Here is a 20962-nt window from a genome sequence, read left to right as displayed (position 1 = left end):
GTTAACCCCGCCCCCTGTACTGCTTTCACTTCCGTGTTTATGTACGAGAGCAGACTGTGTGGAGGGAACTGGTTCAGAGTCAGCTGCTCTGTCACTAAAACGACTTCACCAACAATGAAACTGAATTGAGATCAGCTCCTGTTTTACATATGCCGCAATTTGGCGTCCTGGTTCCTCCTGTGACTGACTGTCAGCTGAGCAGAACCAGGATCAGGACATCCAGTCAAACAGGACATCCAGCCATACACAGCGAAGCTGCTGTTCTCAGACTTGGTAGACATGGCAATGACAAATCCCCCCAAGATAAAGACTGCGATTGCTGCAGATGAGAGGTGAGTGTTGTAAGCAGAGGAAGAACAAAAGTGTATGTTTGACAGTTCATCGATTGCCTTATTTCCTTCCAGGCTGAACAACTTGAAAAGTACCTTTGAAGCAAAGTATGGAGAATCTCCTCTCTTCTATGCACGCGCTCCAGGAAGAGTGAATCTGATAGGTAACTTTGTAGACAACTTAAATTTGAATTTTGACTTGTCTGAAATCAGAATTGTGTTCCAAGGGTGCAGGTAAAATATGCCTAAAAGCACAAGCGAACACAACAGCTATATCATCGACTTTTTTAATGGAACCTTGCTAAAGTAGAAAGACATCTGTATATTTGCATATAAAATAGGTGTGTGTGTTTATTTTTGATGTGTTTGAAGCAGCGTGTTTGTGTTTGTCCTCCACCTCCTGTGGAGTCTCATGTATTATTTATGAAAATTTGTAATATGGCTCTGCATAATTGCAACAAATGTTCTTATTAATCAGCAAATTGTTGATTGTTATAGGGTTTATCGGCAGATATCGGCAAAAAGTCCAATATTGTGCATCCCTAACCCTAACCTAGATATAGTTTTAAATCAGATTTAAAGATTGTGAATAATGGCTGTTGCCAGCTTTAGTCTACAAATACACAAACTAGTGTGAGCCCTTGTCATTTGAAACATTTATTCTCTGTATCACTTCTATGTTGAACAGGAGAGCACATTGATTACTGTGGCTATTCTGTGCTTCCAATGGCTATTGAGCAAAGTATCCTGGTCGCTGTGACGGTCAACACTTCAGGCACGATCCAGCTCGCCAACACTACTCCTCAATACAAGTGAGACATAAACACTTGTGATCACTGCTGAAACTGGATGTTTGCTTGTGTTATTGGTTAATTTTATCATGGCTGTCATCATCATATATTTGTGAATGCTTGTTTTTCACTGTGGAGGGACTTCACTGTGTCGTGTTCAGAGGACATCGCCATCGACAAAGACAATCCAAAGTGGCATTATTATTTTCTCTGTGGCGTTAAAGGAATTCAGGTGATGTATTTTATAATTATCATTCTTTACACATGACAAGGGCAGAATAAAACTACTTCTGTTCATAAAGTTTAACTCTAACTAACCTTCCTGCTTGCTGTGTTTTTATTACCAGGAGAAGTTTGGAATCGCTCGTCTATCGGGGATGTTGTGTGTTGTTGATGGAACTATACCTCCGAGCTCTGGTCTGTCTAGTTCTAGCGCTTTAGTTTGTTGTGCTGGCCTTGCAACGATGGAGGCAAATCAGAAATCCCTATCCAAGGTAAAATGCTTTACAACTGAAGCATGGCATTTCAAAACACTACATCTACACTTCTGAATAGTGTAATTTTTCCTGTAGGTGGCGCTCGCAGAGATATGTGCCAAATGTGAGCGCTACATTGGAACAGAGGGAGGTGGCATGGACCAGTCCATCTCTTTCCTGGCTGAGAAAGGAACTGTATGTAGCTTCTCCCTATGTACATGAGGCCAAACAATTGATACAAGTTGATTTTCTCGTTCATTAATATAGAGATATTAATTATATAGATAATGATATGTATTTTAGAGGTGACATATGTGGTATTTTCCTGCAGTAGTTGAAAACTAGTTATATATTTAAATAATTGCCACCGCTATGGTGTGTTGACCATGGGCTGGGAATCACAGGGTGCCCCACGATACGATTCGATACACGATACATGGTCCACGATACCAAAAATATCACGATACAGCGATTCTGTGATAATCATGACACCCGGCGAGTGAAACTGGCAGGGACTGTTTACTTTAGAGCGCCTTCATTTGTTAATTAAAATATTAATATTTGCCCTGGGCGTATCAATTATTGTATTGCACGAGGAGGGATGACGATACATCACCAAAACGATATTTTTGAACCACCCCTACTTGACACCTTGTCTTATTAGTGTAAAACTTTTTCAACTGTATCACAGGCAAAGCTGATAGAGTTCCAGCCTCTGCGAGCCACTGATGTCAAACTCCCAGATGGGGCCATGTTTGTGATTTCCAACTGCTGTGTGGAAATGAACAAAGCTGCTTCTTCTCACTTTAATATCCGTGTGGTGGAGTGTCGAATTGCCACAAAGGTACACTGATCCAGACCATTCTCAACCCGTTTCTGGAGATGAAATTAGAAATGAAGATGAAGATAAAAATGATCTAAATCAATCTTTTTAAATTCAAAGTTACTATTGTATCTCCTATCTAAATTTAGATTGATCTCACTTGATTTATGCATTCATTAATCAAAGTGAAAAGCTGTAAAGGACCTCAAGGTAATCTGTAAAACAGAGTACCTAATCTAATCTTCATAGAATCTGTAAGTGAATGATTTAATTTGTAAATAATCTCGCATGTTTTGCTGTTAACAATGAACATCAACAATCTTGTACATATGGGAGTAAGAAGTGCACAGTATTTCATCAAAAGTTGATAAAAAGCTTTCTCGTCTGGTGTTCAGATGCTGGCCCAGGTGAAGGGCCTGGACCCGAGCAGTGTGATGAAGCTGGCTGAGGTTCAGAAGGCACTGAACACCTCCCTGGAGGAGATGCTGGCTCTGGTGGACCAAGTGTTACATCCTGAGCCGTACAGTCGGGAAGAGATCTGCAAAGTGCTGTGCGTCACCTCAGAGCAGTTCTCCACTGAACTCCTGAGCGCCAACACTCAGCATGGTAACATACAGGCACATCCACTGAAAATGCTCTTGTGTGAAAGTGCATTATAAAAAATTAATCAGTGACAATTTTGATAATTGGTTGTTTGAAGTTATTTTCTTGAGATAAATGCCCCGAAATGATTAACTATAACACATTTGCCTCTCCACCCTTCTCTCAGTAACTCACTTTAAGCTTCACCAGCGAGCCAAGCACGTGTACGGTGAAGCTGCGCGAGTGCTGCAGTTTAAGACCGTGTGCGACTCTAAACCTGCCGAGTCCATACAGCTACTGGGAGAGCTGATGAACCAGAGCCATGCAAGCTGCAGAGACCTGTATGAGTGCAGCTGTCCTGAACTGGACCAGCTGGTGGACATCTGCCTGTGAGTACAAATAAATACTGTATCTCACGTTACTCATTCAGATCATCTAATGGTTCTGTGGTCAAGGCAGCACATAGGAATCCAGATGACCCATCACACTTTCTGTGAAGTAATTATGTAGTGAGAGTGAGCACTTGGCACCATCCAGTGGACTGAAAGGTCAATTGATTTGTTTTTATGCAAATCCACTAAAAGTTTAATGTTTATTTGTAACGTCATTACATTAAAAAATGTATTTGCTAAATAAAATCGATACTTGTTGTCTCAAAAGCAATAATATATGATATTTCACTGTATCGATTTTTTCCCCCGACCCCTACTGGCTTTAGCATCAATGCTAGAGCCAAGCATTTCTTTTCCAAATTCACTCGTTTGGCCAGAATTGTTACAGCAGAGCCAAAGTTTGGCATTGGTGCATAAAGTGGCAACCCACTGTGATATCACCACTGGAGCACAAGCTGAAGCTACCGTTTTTAATTTCCATATACCATTGTTTCTCTTCATTACAGGAAGTCAGGGGCTGTGGGCTCCCGGCTGACAGGAGCAGGTTGGGGCGGCTGTGCTGTCTCCATGGTTCCCAGTGAGAAGGTGGAATCTTTCTTGCAGGCAGTTAGAGCGGCGTATTACCTCCCTGATGCACGCAGAGCAGCCATGGAAAAACAGAGTTTGTTTGTATCAAAGCCGGGTGGAGGAGCCGCAATTTTCCTTGAGGAGTGAAATTCATCAAAGCTATGACATCATTTAAAAAAAAAAGGAATACAAGGGTTAAAATTAACTTCACTGGTGCATTAATTCTTACACTAGGATTATGAGTTTTGTGTCACGATTTCTCTTATTACTATTTTTGTATAGTTACATTTTCTACTGTTTAAACTCTGTTTTAATAGGTAGTAATCAATCAATTGCATGTTTAATTTGTAAGAAAATAAAAGATAAAATGCACATCATCTTTTATCAATATTTTTGTTATCAGCGTTCTAACTACTATGGGGGGAAAAAAATGAAGAAATAAATCGAACATATTTCCAGACGTGACATGTGTCATTGGAACAGCATCAACCATTGCCCGGGCAAACAAGCAGGTCTTTATCTTTCTGGATCCTATCGATCTGACAGGATTTCGCAGGGGTCGCAGGCTTATTTCAGATATGTGAGTTAATATTGTGTGTTCAGCCGAAGAACCAGACAACACAGAACAAAACCTTATCAAAAAGGTTATCTTTAAGTGCAACCAAACAAGGTACAGCACAGCTCAAAGTTACATTTGTACTTTCTTGTTTGTTCAAATGACTCCTCAAATTTATAGACAAAACAAAAAGCCAGTAAAATGTAAAAAGATATTTAGATCAATTATTTGGTTGTGCTTAGCATTATATTTTCTGTTATGTACCGCTATGAAGTTTCTAATTTAAGTTTAAATGCATATACACATTTTAAAGACCTAACTATTAAACCTTTTCAACTGGTGCTGGAGCAGAGCATTAGGTTTACACTTTGCATAACACTGGGTTGAAATCTGCCGGAAATATTTCATAATCAGAAAAGACAGGTATTATTGAATGAATAAAAGTAGGTCAGTTAATTAATGTTGGGTGGTAAATAAGTCTTTGGCAACTTTGGCAACACAGGCACTGTTTGTACCATTTAAGGAAATGGTTGCCCAAGACAATCCTGTTTTACTTGGTTCTAAACGTTCCAGCTTACCCACATTAATTACACTATTACAAATGAGGTACATCTGTGTTTTTGGGTCTGAGGTTTCATTTACCCAAAATAAGGACACTCATACCTTGTGCATGATCTCTGGGACCCGTGTCTGCGATTTCCTATAGTGTTTACAGTACAGTGTAAATCAGAGGTTGATCTCAGACTGTGACTTGTTGCTTTGGAGTCTGTGACGTTGTGTCGTTGCCCTCTGAATCTCCTGTGCCTTCATCAGAGATGCAAGAGACCTCATTCGTCCTCTTTAACATGTTTTCTATCCAGGTGGAGTTGTGTTGTGTCGTTTCAGGAGAGTGAGCAGAGGACCCTGAGCTCATCCTCATGTTTTTGCCTGAGGTTATCAGCTCTCCGTAACCCTGTTGGTGGGAGAAGGCATAGGCTGAACGACGGGAGCTCGTCCTGCGTACTCGCCTCAGGTTCTGCCCCTCAGGCCCCTGCTTCTTTCTTGACTGCTGTAGGTTACGAACCTGAAATACATTGAAATAGAGCAGTGGTGAAAATCCTTTTTTATATCTTACCACAATGTAGCAATACTGTATACAACACTGCACCAGGTCACAAGATTATCTGAGTAAACCACCACGTTAACACTGACATTAGAAAGCTTGCTTTTAAATACCATACACCTCAAACATGGAGCAATAGGCAGAAACATGCAGCACTCAAATACTTTTTATCAGCCATGGTGGAGTGTGAATGTGCTGTCTTTGACGGGTTATTGTCTACCTGCTGTCTTTGTTTTGCAGTTTTGTTTAATTTAATTCAATACAATATAATGATAATTTTGCTAGAACTTGAAAAGGAGCGTTTGTTCTCAATGGCTCTCAATAAAATCCTGATTAAGTAAAAGTTGAATAGTGAATTTCAGTAAAATGTTCATTAAGTAGAACTTAACACAGAAACAGTCAATGTGTAAAGCGCATTTACAGTCATGGCTGGTTTGAGTGGCGACGCAATCTGTAGTGTCAGAAGAAGGTTTCGTATTTGCATATTACTTTTAAACTTTGAAATAAATTTTGTGGAGGGGGGGAGGCCTTAAAAATGCACTTGGCTGCAGAATTGAAGTAAATGTACAGTTGCTTTAAAATGGTGAAATGCAGCCATGAAAGAAACAATAATATGTACCACTGTAGTGTACATATGTATATAATAATAAAGTCACTGCACCTTGTCTGTTAGAGTTGGGAAGAGGTCTGCTTTCAGGAAGCTGACAGCTAAGCCAGGCACAACACACACCACGGTGGTGAGCAGAATGACCAGCCACACACTCTTCTCTCGTAGACAGTTGCGGGCCGTGCCTGAGGAGAAAACACAAATCTGAAGTTAGTTGTAATGTCCACGCATCAGCGTCGTTTCCTCACATCTGTGACAATGAGCCCAAACATACCTACGAAAGAGAAACTGCTTGGGAAAAGGCCAAACATGCCATTGCTTTGCATTGCAAATAAAATGGCAAAGTACACGATGAGACTCCCCCATATGAAGAGCTGATTGACAGCTGTCCAGTAGTGTGTGTCAAGTCCAATCTAAAGACACAAACAAGAGGCATAAACACAATTATGAATGCGATTTATTTTCTAACCAACAGGACCGCTTTTATACTCTGCTCATTATAATCTTACCTGAACAGTAACAACAATAACCAAGGATGTCGCTATGGTAACAGCAAAAGCTTGTTGGTCAGAAAAGTGGGAGCCGTCCTCTCTCACCATGACGGCGAATGCTCCACAGGGAACAAAGAAGAGCAGGAATGATGTGCTCATCCCCTTCAGTGTGCACAGGAAAAACTGCCGCGTGTTGAAGAGAAGGTTTTGTTGGCCGAGTCTGTACAGGCTCGGGTAGCAGAGGCTGTTCTGTTCATTCACATCCTTTAGAAAACAGAGAGAGCATCATTCAGATATACTGTATGTTGTATCATGATTAATGAGGAGTTTATGAGTGTTTAGTGCTAAAAACACAGGAGATGGTGACATGAAGATGAGTTATGGAAAACATAAATACTGTATACTAGTGATATGAGTTATAGGGTTGATTGGGTTAGAGGTGGCACTGTGGTTGAATTTAGTGTAGAACCTACAATAAGAGGTTTATTAGTCATGACACAATAAAAAAAAGATCTACAGTAATAAAATATTCACCTCTAAGACTTGAGAGTATCTTGAAAAGAAAAACAAAACAAAAAAATGACATCATGTCTCTGCCTTTAAACTTTAAACTTTAAACCAAAAAGAGCCATTTGATATTGACTACATATAGAAAAAGTTGGTGCTGTTTTGCCATCACATCATTATTACCTGATCAAAAAGTCCCATAGCCAGGACTGGCAAAGATGTATAGATTATATTGAAGAGGGTTATGAACCACTGGTCATACACCGTCTGTGGAAGGAGCACATTTTACAGAATAAACACCATTACATCAGTACATGATGTAGACACTGTCACAGCCGTCTTACCTGAGCTGAGAAACCACAGAAGAAGCCATACCAGAAGTGTACCAGTGTGAAGGCAAAGTTCTTGTAGAAGAAGTAGCACAGGAAGTTACACATGCGGAAGTAGGACCAGCGTCCATGCACCAGCAGGAGGCGCTGAAGGTACCGAAACTGAGCAAAGGAATAATCTGAGGCCAGGACGGCCTGCATCCCCTCCTGACCACTGATGCCGACACCTATGTGAGCAGCTGCATAAGAAATATATACAGTGTGGATCATTGAACCTTTAAACATCGAATACTACTGAAGCATTAACTTCCTGGACTCCTATTAGTAGGAGCAGTAGGACGTGCCCTTTGGATGGGAAACATCTCCAAGGCACTCTTTTTCAAACTATTAAAATGTCTTTCATGTGACGGCATAGTTAAGCTCAACCTTCTACGTTACATATTGTTTACATACTGTCCAGTTACGGCCTCATCAGAGTCAAACAGATCTTATAAGGCCACCACTCAATGTCAATGCTGGTCATTTCAAGGGATGGAACACCACAAAAGACGGCATTTTGTTTAATAGGATCTGTTTGAATCTCTGATGAACGTTAAAGGCTGAAACTCATTGGCACATAATGTGTTTTTAAGGGATGAAGGTTCAATGTGACAATGCCATTACATTAAGGGCATTTTCATATTTTCAGTGAGTGCCTTTAAGTCTTCTTTGACTGTGTATCATTGAAACATTACTGAAATAAAACTTTGCCCAACATTTAATTGACCATATTTAAGTTGCTTTAACACCGATTGAAAGAGCTCTTAACTTTTGTGCTATGTAAACAGGTCTTTACGTTGTTCGTTGATAAGATAAGAGCAAATTCAATATATTTAATCTCCTAAAATGCATGTAAACATTCTACAAATAAATTGTTATATTGTCTGACCAGAAAGATTAGGTTCAGGCTACAGAAGAGCCTCTATGAAAGATTAAAAAGAACAACTATTGTATACCCATATCTGACGATATATTGTTTTATTTGGTTTGTATGCAAATTAAACATGGTCACCATCTGTGTTTGGATTAAAGTCACAACTTGAGAAAGCTAATCTACATTATCATAAGGAAGAAGCTTTCTGATTCATATACCAAAGGGTCAAACTGGTACATTGATGTTGCTGTTCCTGCACAGGATGATTGAATGTGTTTAGGAAATAATGATAAATTCTGAGATTTACTCTTGATCATGCTGACGTCATTGGCTCCATCTCCTATGGCCAGGGTGACGGCCCTCTTGTGCCTCTTCACCAGCTCCACAACCTGAGCCTTCTGCATCGGTGTGACTCGGCAGCAGATGACTGTTTTACACAAACAGGCCAAGTCCAACAAAATGTGCTCCAACTGTGGCTCCAGGGCGTGAGCCTGCAGGGAGAACACATTCCTGTTAGACTTATCATTACCATCATGTAGCCTCCAGGCCCAGCAGGGGAAGAGCACCTTGGTGGGGAAATGGATGTTCATGAAAACCAATATAACAGATCTTAAGGCCCTTGGGGGTCCAGCAGCTCTCTGCTCATTATGGATCACCGCAGTCAGCAGCAGATACAGATAAACAAGACTCAACGGAAAACAACACAAACGACTGCTTAACAAAGTAAAGCCTGCAAAAGAAAACACACAAACAATAAAAAAAAAATAAAAAACATTTTTTTTTATCTATTTGGGAGTCTTACCAAACTGTGTCCATTGATGACTAAGGCGTACTCTGCAATGATTGTTTCTTCAAACACAGAATCATCTGTGTCCATATCTGACTTGTCAGCGTCTCCTGTGCTGCTAACTCGACTCAGGCCCAGAATGTGCTCCTTGGCGCTTCTGAGTACAGAAAAAGCAACATACTCAAACAATGAGGTCCAAAAATCTGAGACCACTCTGTCAACATCCACTACAAGCATGCACACAGACTTCTTTATGTCGACAACTTCACATTTTAGACAAAGATTTTTCACAGGTTTCCTCTGAGACACACCTTGCACTCTGCTATGTGAGGAGAGATGAAACGATAAATGAATAATGTGTCACCTGAGCTGCTGCTGCACCTCCAGCAGTGTGTGGCCCGACAGGACAAACACCTCGCTCATGTCGTCTCGCAGCATGTTGCAGGAATAGCCGATGTTCATCGCAGTCTCTTAACCATCACACACAAATTACAAGGTGTTTAGCATTACACAGTATTTAGTTTTCTGGTCAGTAAGATAATGTTAGAGTGAATTAGGCTACCAAGTTTGTCACCCGTGAGGACCCAGATCTTGATGTCAGCTAGATTCAGACAGGTGATTGTTTCTGGGACTCCTTCTTGTAGTTTGTCCTCGATGGCTGTAGCTCCGAGAAGCTTGAAGCAAAAGGACAGTGACTCTACAAACACTGAGTTTGATCAGCTCAAGAATGTTAACAGAATGATGCCAGCTCTACCTTCAAGTCTTGTTCAATCTCCTCATAGAGAACTGCCAGATTATCATCACGGTTCTCGATCTCAGTGCTGACAAACAGAAGCTTCTTCGTCCAGACTTCAAAATAACTTTCATCAAGGTCTTTGTAGGCCAAGGCTAAAGTTCGAAGCCCTTCTCCAGCAAATTCCTGCAGGGGTAAAGAAAAATATCTCTAAAATATCTGGTGTGCAACAGGTGAAACATAATAACTGAATGTTATGCTAAACAACAGCAAGTATTAACATGAATGTTTTTTGTAACCTTGTCGAGTGTGCTGATATTAAATGTGGATGGATAGTGTATGATGGACTTATTTAAAGATGCTCTAACTATGTCGTGGTGTCCAGTAACATAACACTTACACTGAGATGCTCTGAGGTCGTGTACATGAGGTCATGACAGGATGAATCCAGGCGCTCAAAGATAACAGTGTCGGCTCCTTTGGAGTAAAGTTTAATTTGTCCTTTTGGGTTTCTTACTAAAAACACAGGAAGAGAGCACATGAAGACTTGAAATGGCTGCTGCTCTCTGGTAAGGCATCATTCATAAATGCTTTATAAATGTAAACTAATAACTTAATTAATGTTGTTAAATAACCTTCTAATGCTTCATAGATCAGTTAGTAGCAACCTTTTGGTTGCCATGTTGAGGAAAATCCTTCTCTATCATTATTCTTTATCAGCACTTTCATTCAGGAAGAATATAGCAGGCCTAAACCATATACCAAAAATGTATTGTTATCAAAATATACATATCAACAAGATTGTTCCTCGTGCTACTTGTGTTTGGCCAAGAACTTACCATAAAGGTTTAGTTTAGCTTATACTTTTATAATTTCCCTCCAATATGACGGCCTAGCACACCCCCCATAAACCCCCATCATACTGCAACAATCTCCAAAAGACATTGTTATGTTTACATTTCTATCCAGGGGTGAATTAATAAAGCCATCAATTACAGCTTTTTTATAAACATTTCATAAATGGTCATAAAGAAGTCAGTCATTTTAATTTGCTTGAAAGTCATGTTGTCAAAGTCTGAATCTTGAAGTAGAGCGTGAACTGGAGCGTGACTGTTACAAGTAAAGACTTAACCAATGACACTCATTCTCTTGCGCACGTTGTTGAAGTCCAGTATGGCCAGCAGCTGGTAGGTGACTACTTGTCCCATCTCACACAGCGTGATGGTCTCAGAAGTCCTGGTGCAGAGGACAAAGCCAAAGTTTCTTGCTGCGGTGACCAGCGCTCCCTCGTCAGGTGACTGGGCCTGGTACACCAGATGCCCTTCATGTTAACAGAAACACTGTTGAGGAAACACTTCTACTGCTGTTATCAGTGAGCTGCTGGTGTATGACTTTGCATTTTACCTTCACTCTTCTCCTCTGGCATCACAGTGTGGCACAGAGCCAGCAGTCTGAAGAAATCCTGAACCACTGGCTCCTCCAGTTTTACAGCTTCAACCAGGCTGCCATCGTGAAACTTGAACCCTCTGTCACAGAGAGGGTTGAAGGAAAAGTCCACACTGGCGGTTTTCTGAGGAGACAGTGACCTTCAGCATAATTATTAAAACATTTATATTATTTGATAGTTAGAATTGTTGGTTATTTAGTTTTGGACACCTCTGTGATTTCCACCTTCTGGTCAAATTCATCATAAACATCACCTGAGAGAAAAAAACAGAACAGATGATGAGTTTTACAGCTCTGCCAACATCACCATTGTTATTGTTATTTTTTTGTAACAACATTTTAACATGCAACAAAAGACATTATGTTTCAGTATCGTGCCATAATGGACAAAAACATGGCACGCTAAAGTGCCCGACTGGCTGCCATTCATTTGTGGCCTCTAAAGCAAAATATAAATAAAAGAAAACGGATTGTTTCTAGAAAGACACTCCGTCTTTCTAGATGCCCATCCAACTGTGTTCCCTACAAGTGTCCTTCACATGAGAAAGAATGCTGTTATCAAGTTCCCTACTGTCCCGACATGACAGTGTCCCAAAGATTGTCCTTGATATTCAGTGCCTATAGAAAGGGATGCTGTGCTGTTGATGATGTCCTTGTATACCTGTGTGAGATAAATGTCATGCCCTCATGGAATAAACTCACGTTTCAGTACAGGTGCCTTTTTTTTTATTTATTTAAAAACTAATTTAGTGACCTCTTAGTGTCCATTTAAAGGTTCCCATGAAATCCAATCCCCAGGGCAGGGCTGCCTTTGACCCTATAGGACGTATTTCCATAGTGGTTAAAGTGTTCAGTAGATTACTAGGGCACTACGTCTTTAGTGGGACATAGGACACATATTTAAGAGAAAGTCTCTGTCTTACAGACTTTCCCAGAGGTCTGATGGAGAGCTCTCCAAGTGTATGGACTTAATTATTGTTTTCTTTCTACATTTTATTTAATCATTCTCTTCTGTTCATGTGAATCAATGTAAGATTAATTTAAGAACAGTAATATAAATGTATGAATATATACAAGTTTCAGGAAGCTCCATACCATACGTCTTTGCATTGATAGAGCACTTCCTGAACACCATGATGTTCTGGGTGAGGGTGCCGGTCTTGTCGGAGAAGATGAACTCCACCTGGCCGAGCTCCTCGTTCAGGGTGGTGGTGCGAGCTTGGGCTGCAGTGTCTGTCTGTCTGCAGAACATCCTCTGGTCCCAGTTAATGAAGTAACTGTGACCGAGCCGCAGAACTTCCACACTGAAGGAAGATCAATACTTTGTTTTAAACACACTGAAATACAGGTTGCAAATATGAACCCCACCAGTAGATGTTAGACACACGTTAGAGGTCAAACCATAACAGTGAGCCATTTTATTCCACTTGATCAGATGACTTAAAATCATTATGATGCTGCTGTGTTTGTTTAATATGACCAAATTTGACAATTTCTTTTCAATTTATTTTATTTTTTGCAGATCTTGTGCTCATAAATCCCTGACAGAAACAAGGTTTTTATTTTCTTTGGAGGAAGTGACTTTGACGTCGACTTTTTGTCAATTTGATTTATTTTTTTCTGTTGTTGGCATTGAGACATGTATCTCAGATCCACTGTTTGATGATCAAAATAACATTTATCTCTGGAAATTTATAAAAAAAATTGATATTATTAAATTTTCTTGTAAAATATAAACATATAGCGGGAAATCTTTGACAAAGTGACATTATAAGGGTGGTGTCTTGATTCAAAAAGGACATTAAAATGACATATGTTGCAAACATATATACAAACAATAAATACAGACAGGCCTAACCTGACATAGAGAGAGATGGGCACGACGGTGTTGAGGATGATGACGTAGGACCAGAAGGCGAGGAAGCCAGAGAAAACAGCGCTGCTGTGACTCTCATTCCCCTGCAAAAACACCTGGAAGTTCATGCCAATCTGACTTTCCCAGATCGTGTTTCCAATGGCCAAAATAACTCCCATACATATGAGGAAGGCAAAGATCTGAAATATAAAAATCAACAATTTATGATAACTTTGAAAGATGTGTCCAATTCATGTGGACTGCACATCAATGACACTGCATAGGTCTTTTCTAGTGCTGTCAAATGATAGTAAATCACAATGAATTGTATTTTAATCATAAAGCAACTTTTACCAGTGTATCTTTATTAGGGATCGATTTAAAACAAAGACAGTTCCTTTATTAACTTGACTTTTAGATTGACTTGATTATTTCACATCAAAAGAAGTGCAATAAGCCTGAGGTTACATTATGTCAACTTCAGAAAAGTGTTTGTACTTTGCAGGAGTTACAGTATTAGTGTTGGGGCAGATTAATGAACCAGACCACAGCATTAACACAATTATGTAAACAGTCTAAATCAATACAGGTATATAGAGTTTCTGCGACACTGACAACCAGCACAATTATTCCTCAGTCTCTCAGCAGCTATAGCGTCATTTATTACTGTATTTTACTTCTTGACTAAACAATTGATTCTCAGTCTCTTCATCTCACTGTGCATACACAGACACTAACTGCACTCAGTGGACATGTTCACCAAGCACTGTTACTTCTGTTACTCCCTTTAGGATGGGACAAATTACCCCCTCATCTGTATTAGTGGAAATTATCTTACGTAACCTGTGAGCTGAGGGCGAAAAACAGAATATGTGAAAGCACCTCTACAGGTGGACTGAGCCTTTAAGAATGGTTTTCAGATACACAGTAACTTTTGGTTTATTAATCCGCTACAGTAAACATAAGATACATCTTACCCACAAAACCAAGGTGTTCATCAGTTTGTCAATACTTGTTCTTTTGAAAGTTGTTCTTCCACAGTTCTGCATCAGTTTGGTTTGTGGCCCTGCTGGCACAAAGAGGAACTGTCAGTGTTGAAAGAGTCTGGAAAAACAGCAGAGTTTATGTGCAGCTCACAGAAAAAAAAAAAAAACATGAAGCTAATGGATGTGGCAAATGGAGGCATCAAAATAAAAATACCATACCAGCAAAAATAACCATTCCAAAACACCACTCAGTGTTTCTGAGTACACAACCTCGAAGCAGCATTTTCCCGTTATCCAGAGGGTATTTATTGTCTCTCCAGTATAATGTTCCAGTGAATGTATCCAGCTTGTTGTTGGGTGGCTCACAAATGACTTCTCCTGAGGAACACAGTTAAGAGATTCACACCACAAATCATCCCTACATTGAAAAAGTCATCAGGAGATCTAACAGCCACTCACAAAACATGACAGAGCAGATCAATTAATGCAATGAAAAATATGTGAAATCACAGAAATGTCCTCTTTGATAAAGTGCAAAGAGAAAGAACAATGTGAGGGAGGTGAGTGGAATTACAGGGTGCACGGTGAGAGACCCGCAGACATCAGTCACCCAAAATGAGCAAACAACCTCAACTGTTTGTTTAACGGCTCTATGCTGACTCTTGTCCTGTCTAATTCACAAGCAGCCTCTAACTCACCACCATGGCCTCCAACAAACACTTTGCACCTGCGTGCCATTGGCCGTACTGTGAGAATCGACACCTCTCAGCCTCGGCTACTGGGTGAGAAGCTGCAGGTGATGGGTGCCGACACAGCCACCATCTCCTAGATCCCTGACTACCTGATAGACAGAGCACAGAGGACTGTGGTCTCTGCTTTCCTGTTCACATTACGCATACCACTGATTGTTGTTTTTCTGCTAAATTTCTCTGATGACTCTGCATCGGTTGGGTGTTTAAGGGATGGACAGGATGAGAAGTACAGATCACTGGTGGAGGATTGCGTGCACTGATCTGGATGAATTTGTTCAGCTGATCTTTGTTTAGCTGTTTATATTTGGTTTAATGCCAATTTATCTGCCAACAAATGTTTAAAAACATACAAGCTCACAAATCAGAAAGGCACACATGGACAGGCGTGGAGAACAAGAAAACTGGGCACATATTTTCATACAACAAACCCCTGATTAATCTGAGGAATAAAACAAAGAAATACACTTATTTCAAGCATCATCTCACCATCAAAATCCATCAGTTTTGAAATCTCTCCCAAATCTGAGGTGATGACTAAGGCCTGACGAACTTTCAGATTTGTCTCACTGCGAGGACAGGAATGAAAATGCTGCTATTATGACACAGAAATGATGAAATTAAAGGTGCAATATTCAACATTCTGCATCAGAACACAAATATAATATATATATATATATATATATATATATATATAAATATACGTATATATATATATATATATACGTATATTTATATACATATGTATATATATATATATATATATATATATATATATGTACTAATTTCCTGAGAAGAGAGCGATTATCATTGAGCCGTAGGAGCAAGACAGAATACCTGTGTGTGAATGACAGGTGGTACAATGAAGATAGTAGTAGAGGTCGTGGAAATGGATGAGTTTAAATATCTGAAGCCAACCATCTAAAGCAATTGACAGTGCACAAGAGAGGTGAAGAAGAGAGTGCAGGCAGTGGAGTGGGTGGAGACGAGAGTGTCAGGGCTGATGTGTGACAGAAGGAGCTGGAGGTGGCAGAGCTGAAGAGTTTGCATTTTCTATTTTTTTTATTATAGTTTTACTTTTATTGCAGCACTTACCCATCTAGCTCTGCGGTCTCAATGTAGCACAGTCCATTGGGCTCACTGCTGCAGAGGAGGAGGATGTCTGCCTGTGTGTAAAAAAACAACATGATTTATTTATTTATTTATCTAACCTTTATTTGTACACGGAGGATCCTGGAGAGTGAGCTCTCCTTTGCAAGGATACCCTGTTACAGTTTCAACAGAATAAAAATGTAATGGAAAAATACACACATACACGCAGATTAAGAGAAGTATGAACATTCTGTGTGAGTGTGAGTGTGTCTTCCATAACTCAGTTTTTGTGTATGTGCAGCTGACAATCTTAGGTACGTCTGTGTTTGATAATAGTTTTTGCTTGACTTTAAAAAGAGTGCTTTGTAGGTAAAGAAGAGACAGTGTAGCTCTCTTACAATAGAAAGAGAGGCCCGGCCCACTTTTTAATATAAAGTGCGATGATAGGTGATGAAATGTAGAGCACTTTAAAACAAAAGCAAGATCTGTCCAAGAGGCCAATTCTTCTCCGCAGGTTTTTGGTAATGTGTTCTACATGGGTGCAGCAATTTCCTCTATTATACACAGAAGGAAACATTGTCCAATACATAAATGGTTGAATAAAGTGAAGACACTCTCTATGTCACTCTAAAGACATTAGTAGACTCAAAAGCATCTCATGTGTACAACAAATAATAGGACGTAGTTTACTCACTGCAACAAACTGATTATTCTCCAGTCTGATGATGTCGCCCACTTGGATGTTCATCCATTTCTCATTCTGCAAACTTGGGAGTAAAAGACATTAATGCTTGGAATCAAACTGGAACAATTACCTATTTGCTTTTCAGCAGAAAACCGTTTAATACCTTCCCGTAATGAGGACCTGAGACAGGCGGTTGTTGACTTGTTGGTCGCTTGTATGTCGGAACTGAAATGTGAGCACATTTTTTTGCCATTAGTGCTGATCATGTAGAAGAGCTCCAAACACATCACAGATGGAACTCACGTAGTCATCGGTGGCGTCCTTGACAGCCGTAATCAAGAGCACAAACACCAAAGGCACGATGGTTGTGAACCAGGACAGAGAGGATATTGCTGGAATTACCTAGTAAGAAAAAAAGTTTGGTCTACTTGGGCATTTGATAAAAACTACAGTCCTGTTCTATATGTATGTTTCTAGTCTTACTGTACCTGCAGGATCAGCAGCACTATGAAGTAAGCGTTAGCCACCCTCTGGAGCTGCTCAAACAAGTTGATGGGCAGGAAGGTGAAGATGCTGTACTTTGAGGTTTTAATGCGATTGTCCTGAATCATGACACATTTAGAAATGTAGACATTTAGACACTGATCAGCCTAAACCTGGAGATGATGCAGACCTAATGCAATTTTAAAGACTACTTACGGCGTAGCAGAACTTGGCATTGAAGATCTGCGCATTAGCTTTTACATGGCGTTCTTTCTCTACACAGAGAGAACACATTTTCAAGCAATTTAACATTGTGTCTTTTTTGGATCTTAAAATGATTTACTGATTATTTGCTGAATGGCATATGCAACATTTGCCATATTTTACTTGAAACAATCCAGGCTGTTCACCCCTAGCTTGTTAGTCTCATCTGAATCAAAGTGTAAAACAACCCAAACCCTTGAGCCATCTGGGAAGAGAGCTCAGTAGAGCATTGTAGGAGGCTGATAGTTCTTATCTTGTGCCTCCTTCTCTGTTCAGTGTTGGTTTTTTACAGGTAAACACAAAAAACATCACTCAATAGAGGAGGTGGCATAAGTCTGAGTTCTCTTCCCAGGCAGTTTAACACTCACACATAAAACAAGATAAGGCCTCAGTCAGACCTGGAATTAACATCTGTGTTCACTCATTCACTTGCATTAGGACAGCTTTGTAAAGAACTGTTACTGTTCACACCTTGCGTTAAAATGTGTCTCGGTTTGGAAGTGTACTATGAGACCAAGCTTGAATCAGGCGTCTGCGCCCTTTATTCCAATACACACTGAAGCTGTGACAGTTTGCGAGAACAAAATTGTGTTTTTAAGGAGGCTGACTGCAGAGATGAAGATATATTGTGAGTATTAGTGATAGTATTGTGGCAATGGCTGCAAATAAATGTATGTATGAGGAGACGTGCTCTACTGGATCCTGAAGACAGGTTGGATTCATGCAACGCAACAATGTGACCTCATGCTTCCTTAAACCACCTCCACATGAGATTGGATTGGAGTGACTGGATCTGAGGATGTATTCCAGACGGATTGGGAGTGTTCAGCCATGCATTTATCACAATCTGCCTGTGCTCAGATGACTCACTCATTCATTCATTGACTACTACTTTATTCTGCACATGAGGGTCACAACAGAGCTGGAGTCAATCCCAGTTGACACAGGGCAAGAGGCAGGCGAGGTGACCCTCATTCACACCTCGACTCAGGTGGAATTAACATCCTTAAATTGGGCCTGAGGGGAAAAATGTGTATTGTTTAACATAACAACTCTCTAGATAGATAACTAGCCTATAACGAGTTTTCATCAGTCAATTAGAACCTGGATGAGAAGAGCAACTTCAATCAGACAAGTTCCAAAGATACGTTGACTTGGATGAACCTTCACAGACACCTCATTTCCCGATTCGTTTAATATTTTAACAAAAGCTGATTCTCACACAGCATACTAGTGTGAAACCTGTGGACCTTGCTGACTCTTCCCATTTCACCACCAACTGAACCACACCAACCGCTCTGACGGACATCTCATGGCTCATACGTCGATGCACTTCATTAGGGTTCGTTATCATGTTTTTTCCATGCTTTTTAATCAGTCCCAACAGGAAAGCTAACCAGTCAAAAACAACACAATTAATACCAAGCACCTGCAACATGATGAAACCATTCATCAAAGTGCTCCAATTTTCCACACAGACCAGTGCGAGAGGAGCACAGAGCTCACGCTGTTTCCAATTGACCTTAAAATCATTGTGGATTGTACATAATGCACATGCTGAGAACTGCAACAGGATCTTCTCACAAAACAGACCGTCCTCATCCTGTGATCGGCTTCTATGACAGTTAATTATTTAAAAAGGCTTTTGTTGTTCAAAAGCTTCATCGTGTTTAAACATTTAATTAGAAGCTATGGAAATGCGCAATAGTGTTTCTAGTAGAGGACAAAGTCACCGTACTTTTCTGATTTTAGGTTTTTATTTTGCTATGACTTGACTCAGACTGAGCAGGGAAACTGCAAGTCCCGACAGCTCACAGCGAGAGCATGCAGTGTGATTACAAGAAATAGTTTAGAGCACTAACGTCACTGCTGTAAAGATTTCTGTTGGCCAGTTTCCAAGTCTTTCTTCCCAAAAGGATAGCAACACTAGTACACTCGCCAGCCACTTTATTAGGTACACCTGTTAACTCAAATATCTGATTAGTCAATGTTGTGGCAACAGCTCAATGCATTTAGGCATGAAGACATGATCAATGTGACCTGCTGAAGTCAAAACAGAGCATCAGACTCCAAATAAAGTTGATTTGAGTGACTTTGAATGTGGAATTGTCTGAGTATTTCAGAAACTGCTGATCGACTGGGATTTTCACACACAACGAGTAAGGGTTTGCAGAGAAGAGAAGTTGAAAATAGATGCCAAAGGTCAGAGGAGAACGAGCAGAGTGGTTTGAGAATAACTTAAATAAACAATTGTTGCAAACAAGGTATAAACAGGACCACGTCTAAATGCAACAAGTCAAACCTTGAAGCGGATGAACAACATCGGCAGAAGACTACATCATGTGTGTGTGTGTGTGTGTGTGTGTGTGTGTGTGATGATACAAATGAAAAAAAACACAAACTAATTTAATAGCCAGGTTGTGTATTACAGGCTCACACCCATGTATATTATCTCTCTAATGAGTACAGTGACACCATGACAGGAGGAGAAGTTCACCTGCCTGAAAACCACAGGTCCATTTTTGCTTTAAAAACAAAACACATATCAAGACATTTAACAGCGGTTAATAAATCAAAGTTGCACACAGCTAGAAGATTGGCTTTTGAAAACTTTGTTTATGTATTAACTGGCTTGTGTAGCATATTGTTAAGATGTTGTTAACAATAAGATGAACATTTACTAATTCATCCCCCAAAGTAAATTCTAAATTGACACATCTGCAGAAAAATAAGCATCAAATGACCAGTTCCTTCGTGCAAAAAGGAACAACAATAAAGGATGTATTGTCTTACCAACAGGTTTGTTTCTCCTCCAGAATGCCATCTTCTCCTGGGACCTCCTGTGTGTTTCCGTATCAGAGACATGGACATCTCACATTTAACTAACCACATGCGTGGGGCGAATGTGTTGGGAAATAAGTCCGAATCTGCACTAAGTGCATCTTGGTGTTTCATGTGAAGCAACACAACAACAACATAGCAGAGTGGTGTCTTGTTTCTTCTCTGTTCAGGCTTTGGAGTGCAGCAGCAGGCAATAATCCACAGAGATATGTCTCCAAAGCAAAACGGTCCCAGGTGAGCAATACAGAGAGTAGCCTACAGAGTAAGTTCCTTAATGAAATACACTGTGTGACAGAAGTGCTGATGTATAGATCGCTCCATGTTTGTATAAATGATGATGTCAGCAGTAGTAACACAGTGCACGAATGTGGTCTGCCTGTTACATCTCTCCTTATCCTGTTTTTTGTTTCCTCCACTTATCCTGTCATTCACCAGCAAGTAGGTACTTCATTTACCACGGATGTGTTGGCAGAAAGCAGACGCTCCCTCTCCTCTCCTCCTCTAGCAGATGGAGTCACATACTGTTGATGATGAGCAGAGCAAAGAGTGAGAAGAGAAGACCGACTGCGGACACAC

The 20962-nt window shown here is 40.2% G+C and overlaps 2 protein-coding genes across 2 annotated transcripts; one reads left to right on the top strand and one right to left on the bottom strand.

Annotated features, from left to right (window-relative positions):
- The first annotated feature begins 12 nt into the window (after nt 1-12).
- Nucleotides 13-4332, top strand: galk2 (galactokinase 2). Its single transcript, XM_058644353.1, has 10 exons — nt 13-332; nt 405-493; nt 1018-1141; nt 1259-1352; nt 1468-1614; nt 1693-1791; nt 2288-2440; nt 2815-3025; nt 3189-3390; nt 3900-4332. The coding sequence occupies exons 1-10, from the start codon at nt 280-282 to the stop codon at nt 4105-4107; spliced, it is 1380 nt and encodes a 459-aa protein (XP_058500336.1). The 5' UTR covers nt 13-279; the 3' UTR covers nt 4108-4332.
- On the bottom strand, nt 4329-20962 carry atp8b4 (ATPase phospholipid transporting 8B4). Its single transcript, XM_058644351.1, has 27 exons — nt 20339-20962; nt 17498-17556; nt 17287-17400; nt 17102-17200; nt 16962-17023; nt 16808-16880; nt 16117-16187; nt 15511-15590; nt 14492-14650; nt 14264-14352; nt 13290-13486; nt 12527-12735; nt 11642-11685; nt 11390-11555; nt 11118-11306; nt 10386-10501; nt 10007-10171; nt 9815-9926; nt 9617-9722; nt 9268-9409; nt 8773-8956; nt 7568-7791; nt 7407-7490; nt 6735-6980; nt 6500-6638; nt 6280-6410; nt 4329-5579 (listed from the first exon to the last, which is right to left on the bottom strand). The coding sequence occupies exons 1-27, from the start codon at nt 20367-20369 to the stop codon at nt 5256-5258; spliced, it is 3615 nt and encodes a 1204-aa protein (XP_058500334.1). The 5' UTR covers nt 20370-20962; the 3' UTR covers nt 4329-5255.

The sequence above is a fragment of the Solea solea genome, chromosome 12 (genome assembly GCF_958295425.1).
Source record: "Solea solea chromosome 12, fSolSol10.1, whole genome shotgun sequence".
NCBI lineage: Eukaryota > Metazoa > Chordata > Actinopteri > Pleuronectiformes > Soleidae > Solea > Solea solea.
The sequence above is the reverse complement of the archived record's forward strand: the minus strand, read 5'-3'. Positions and strand labels throughout refer to the sequence as shown.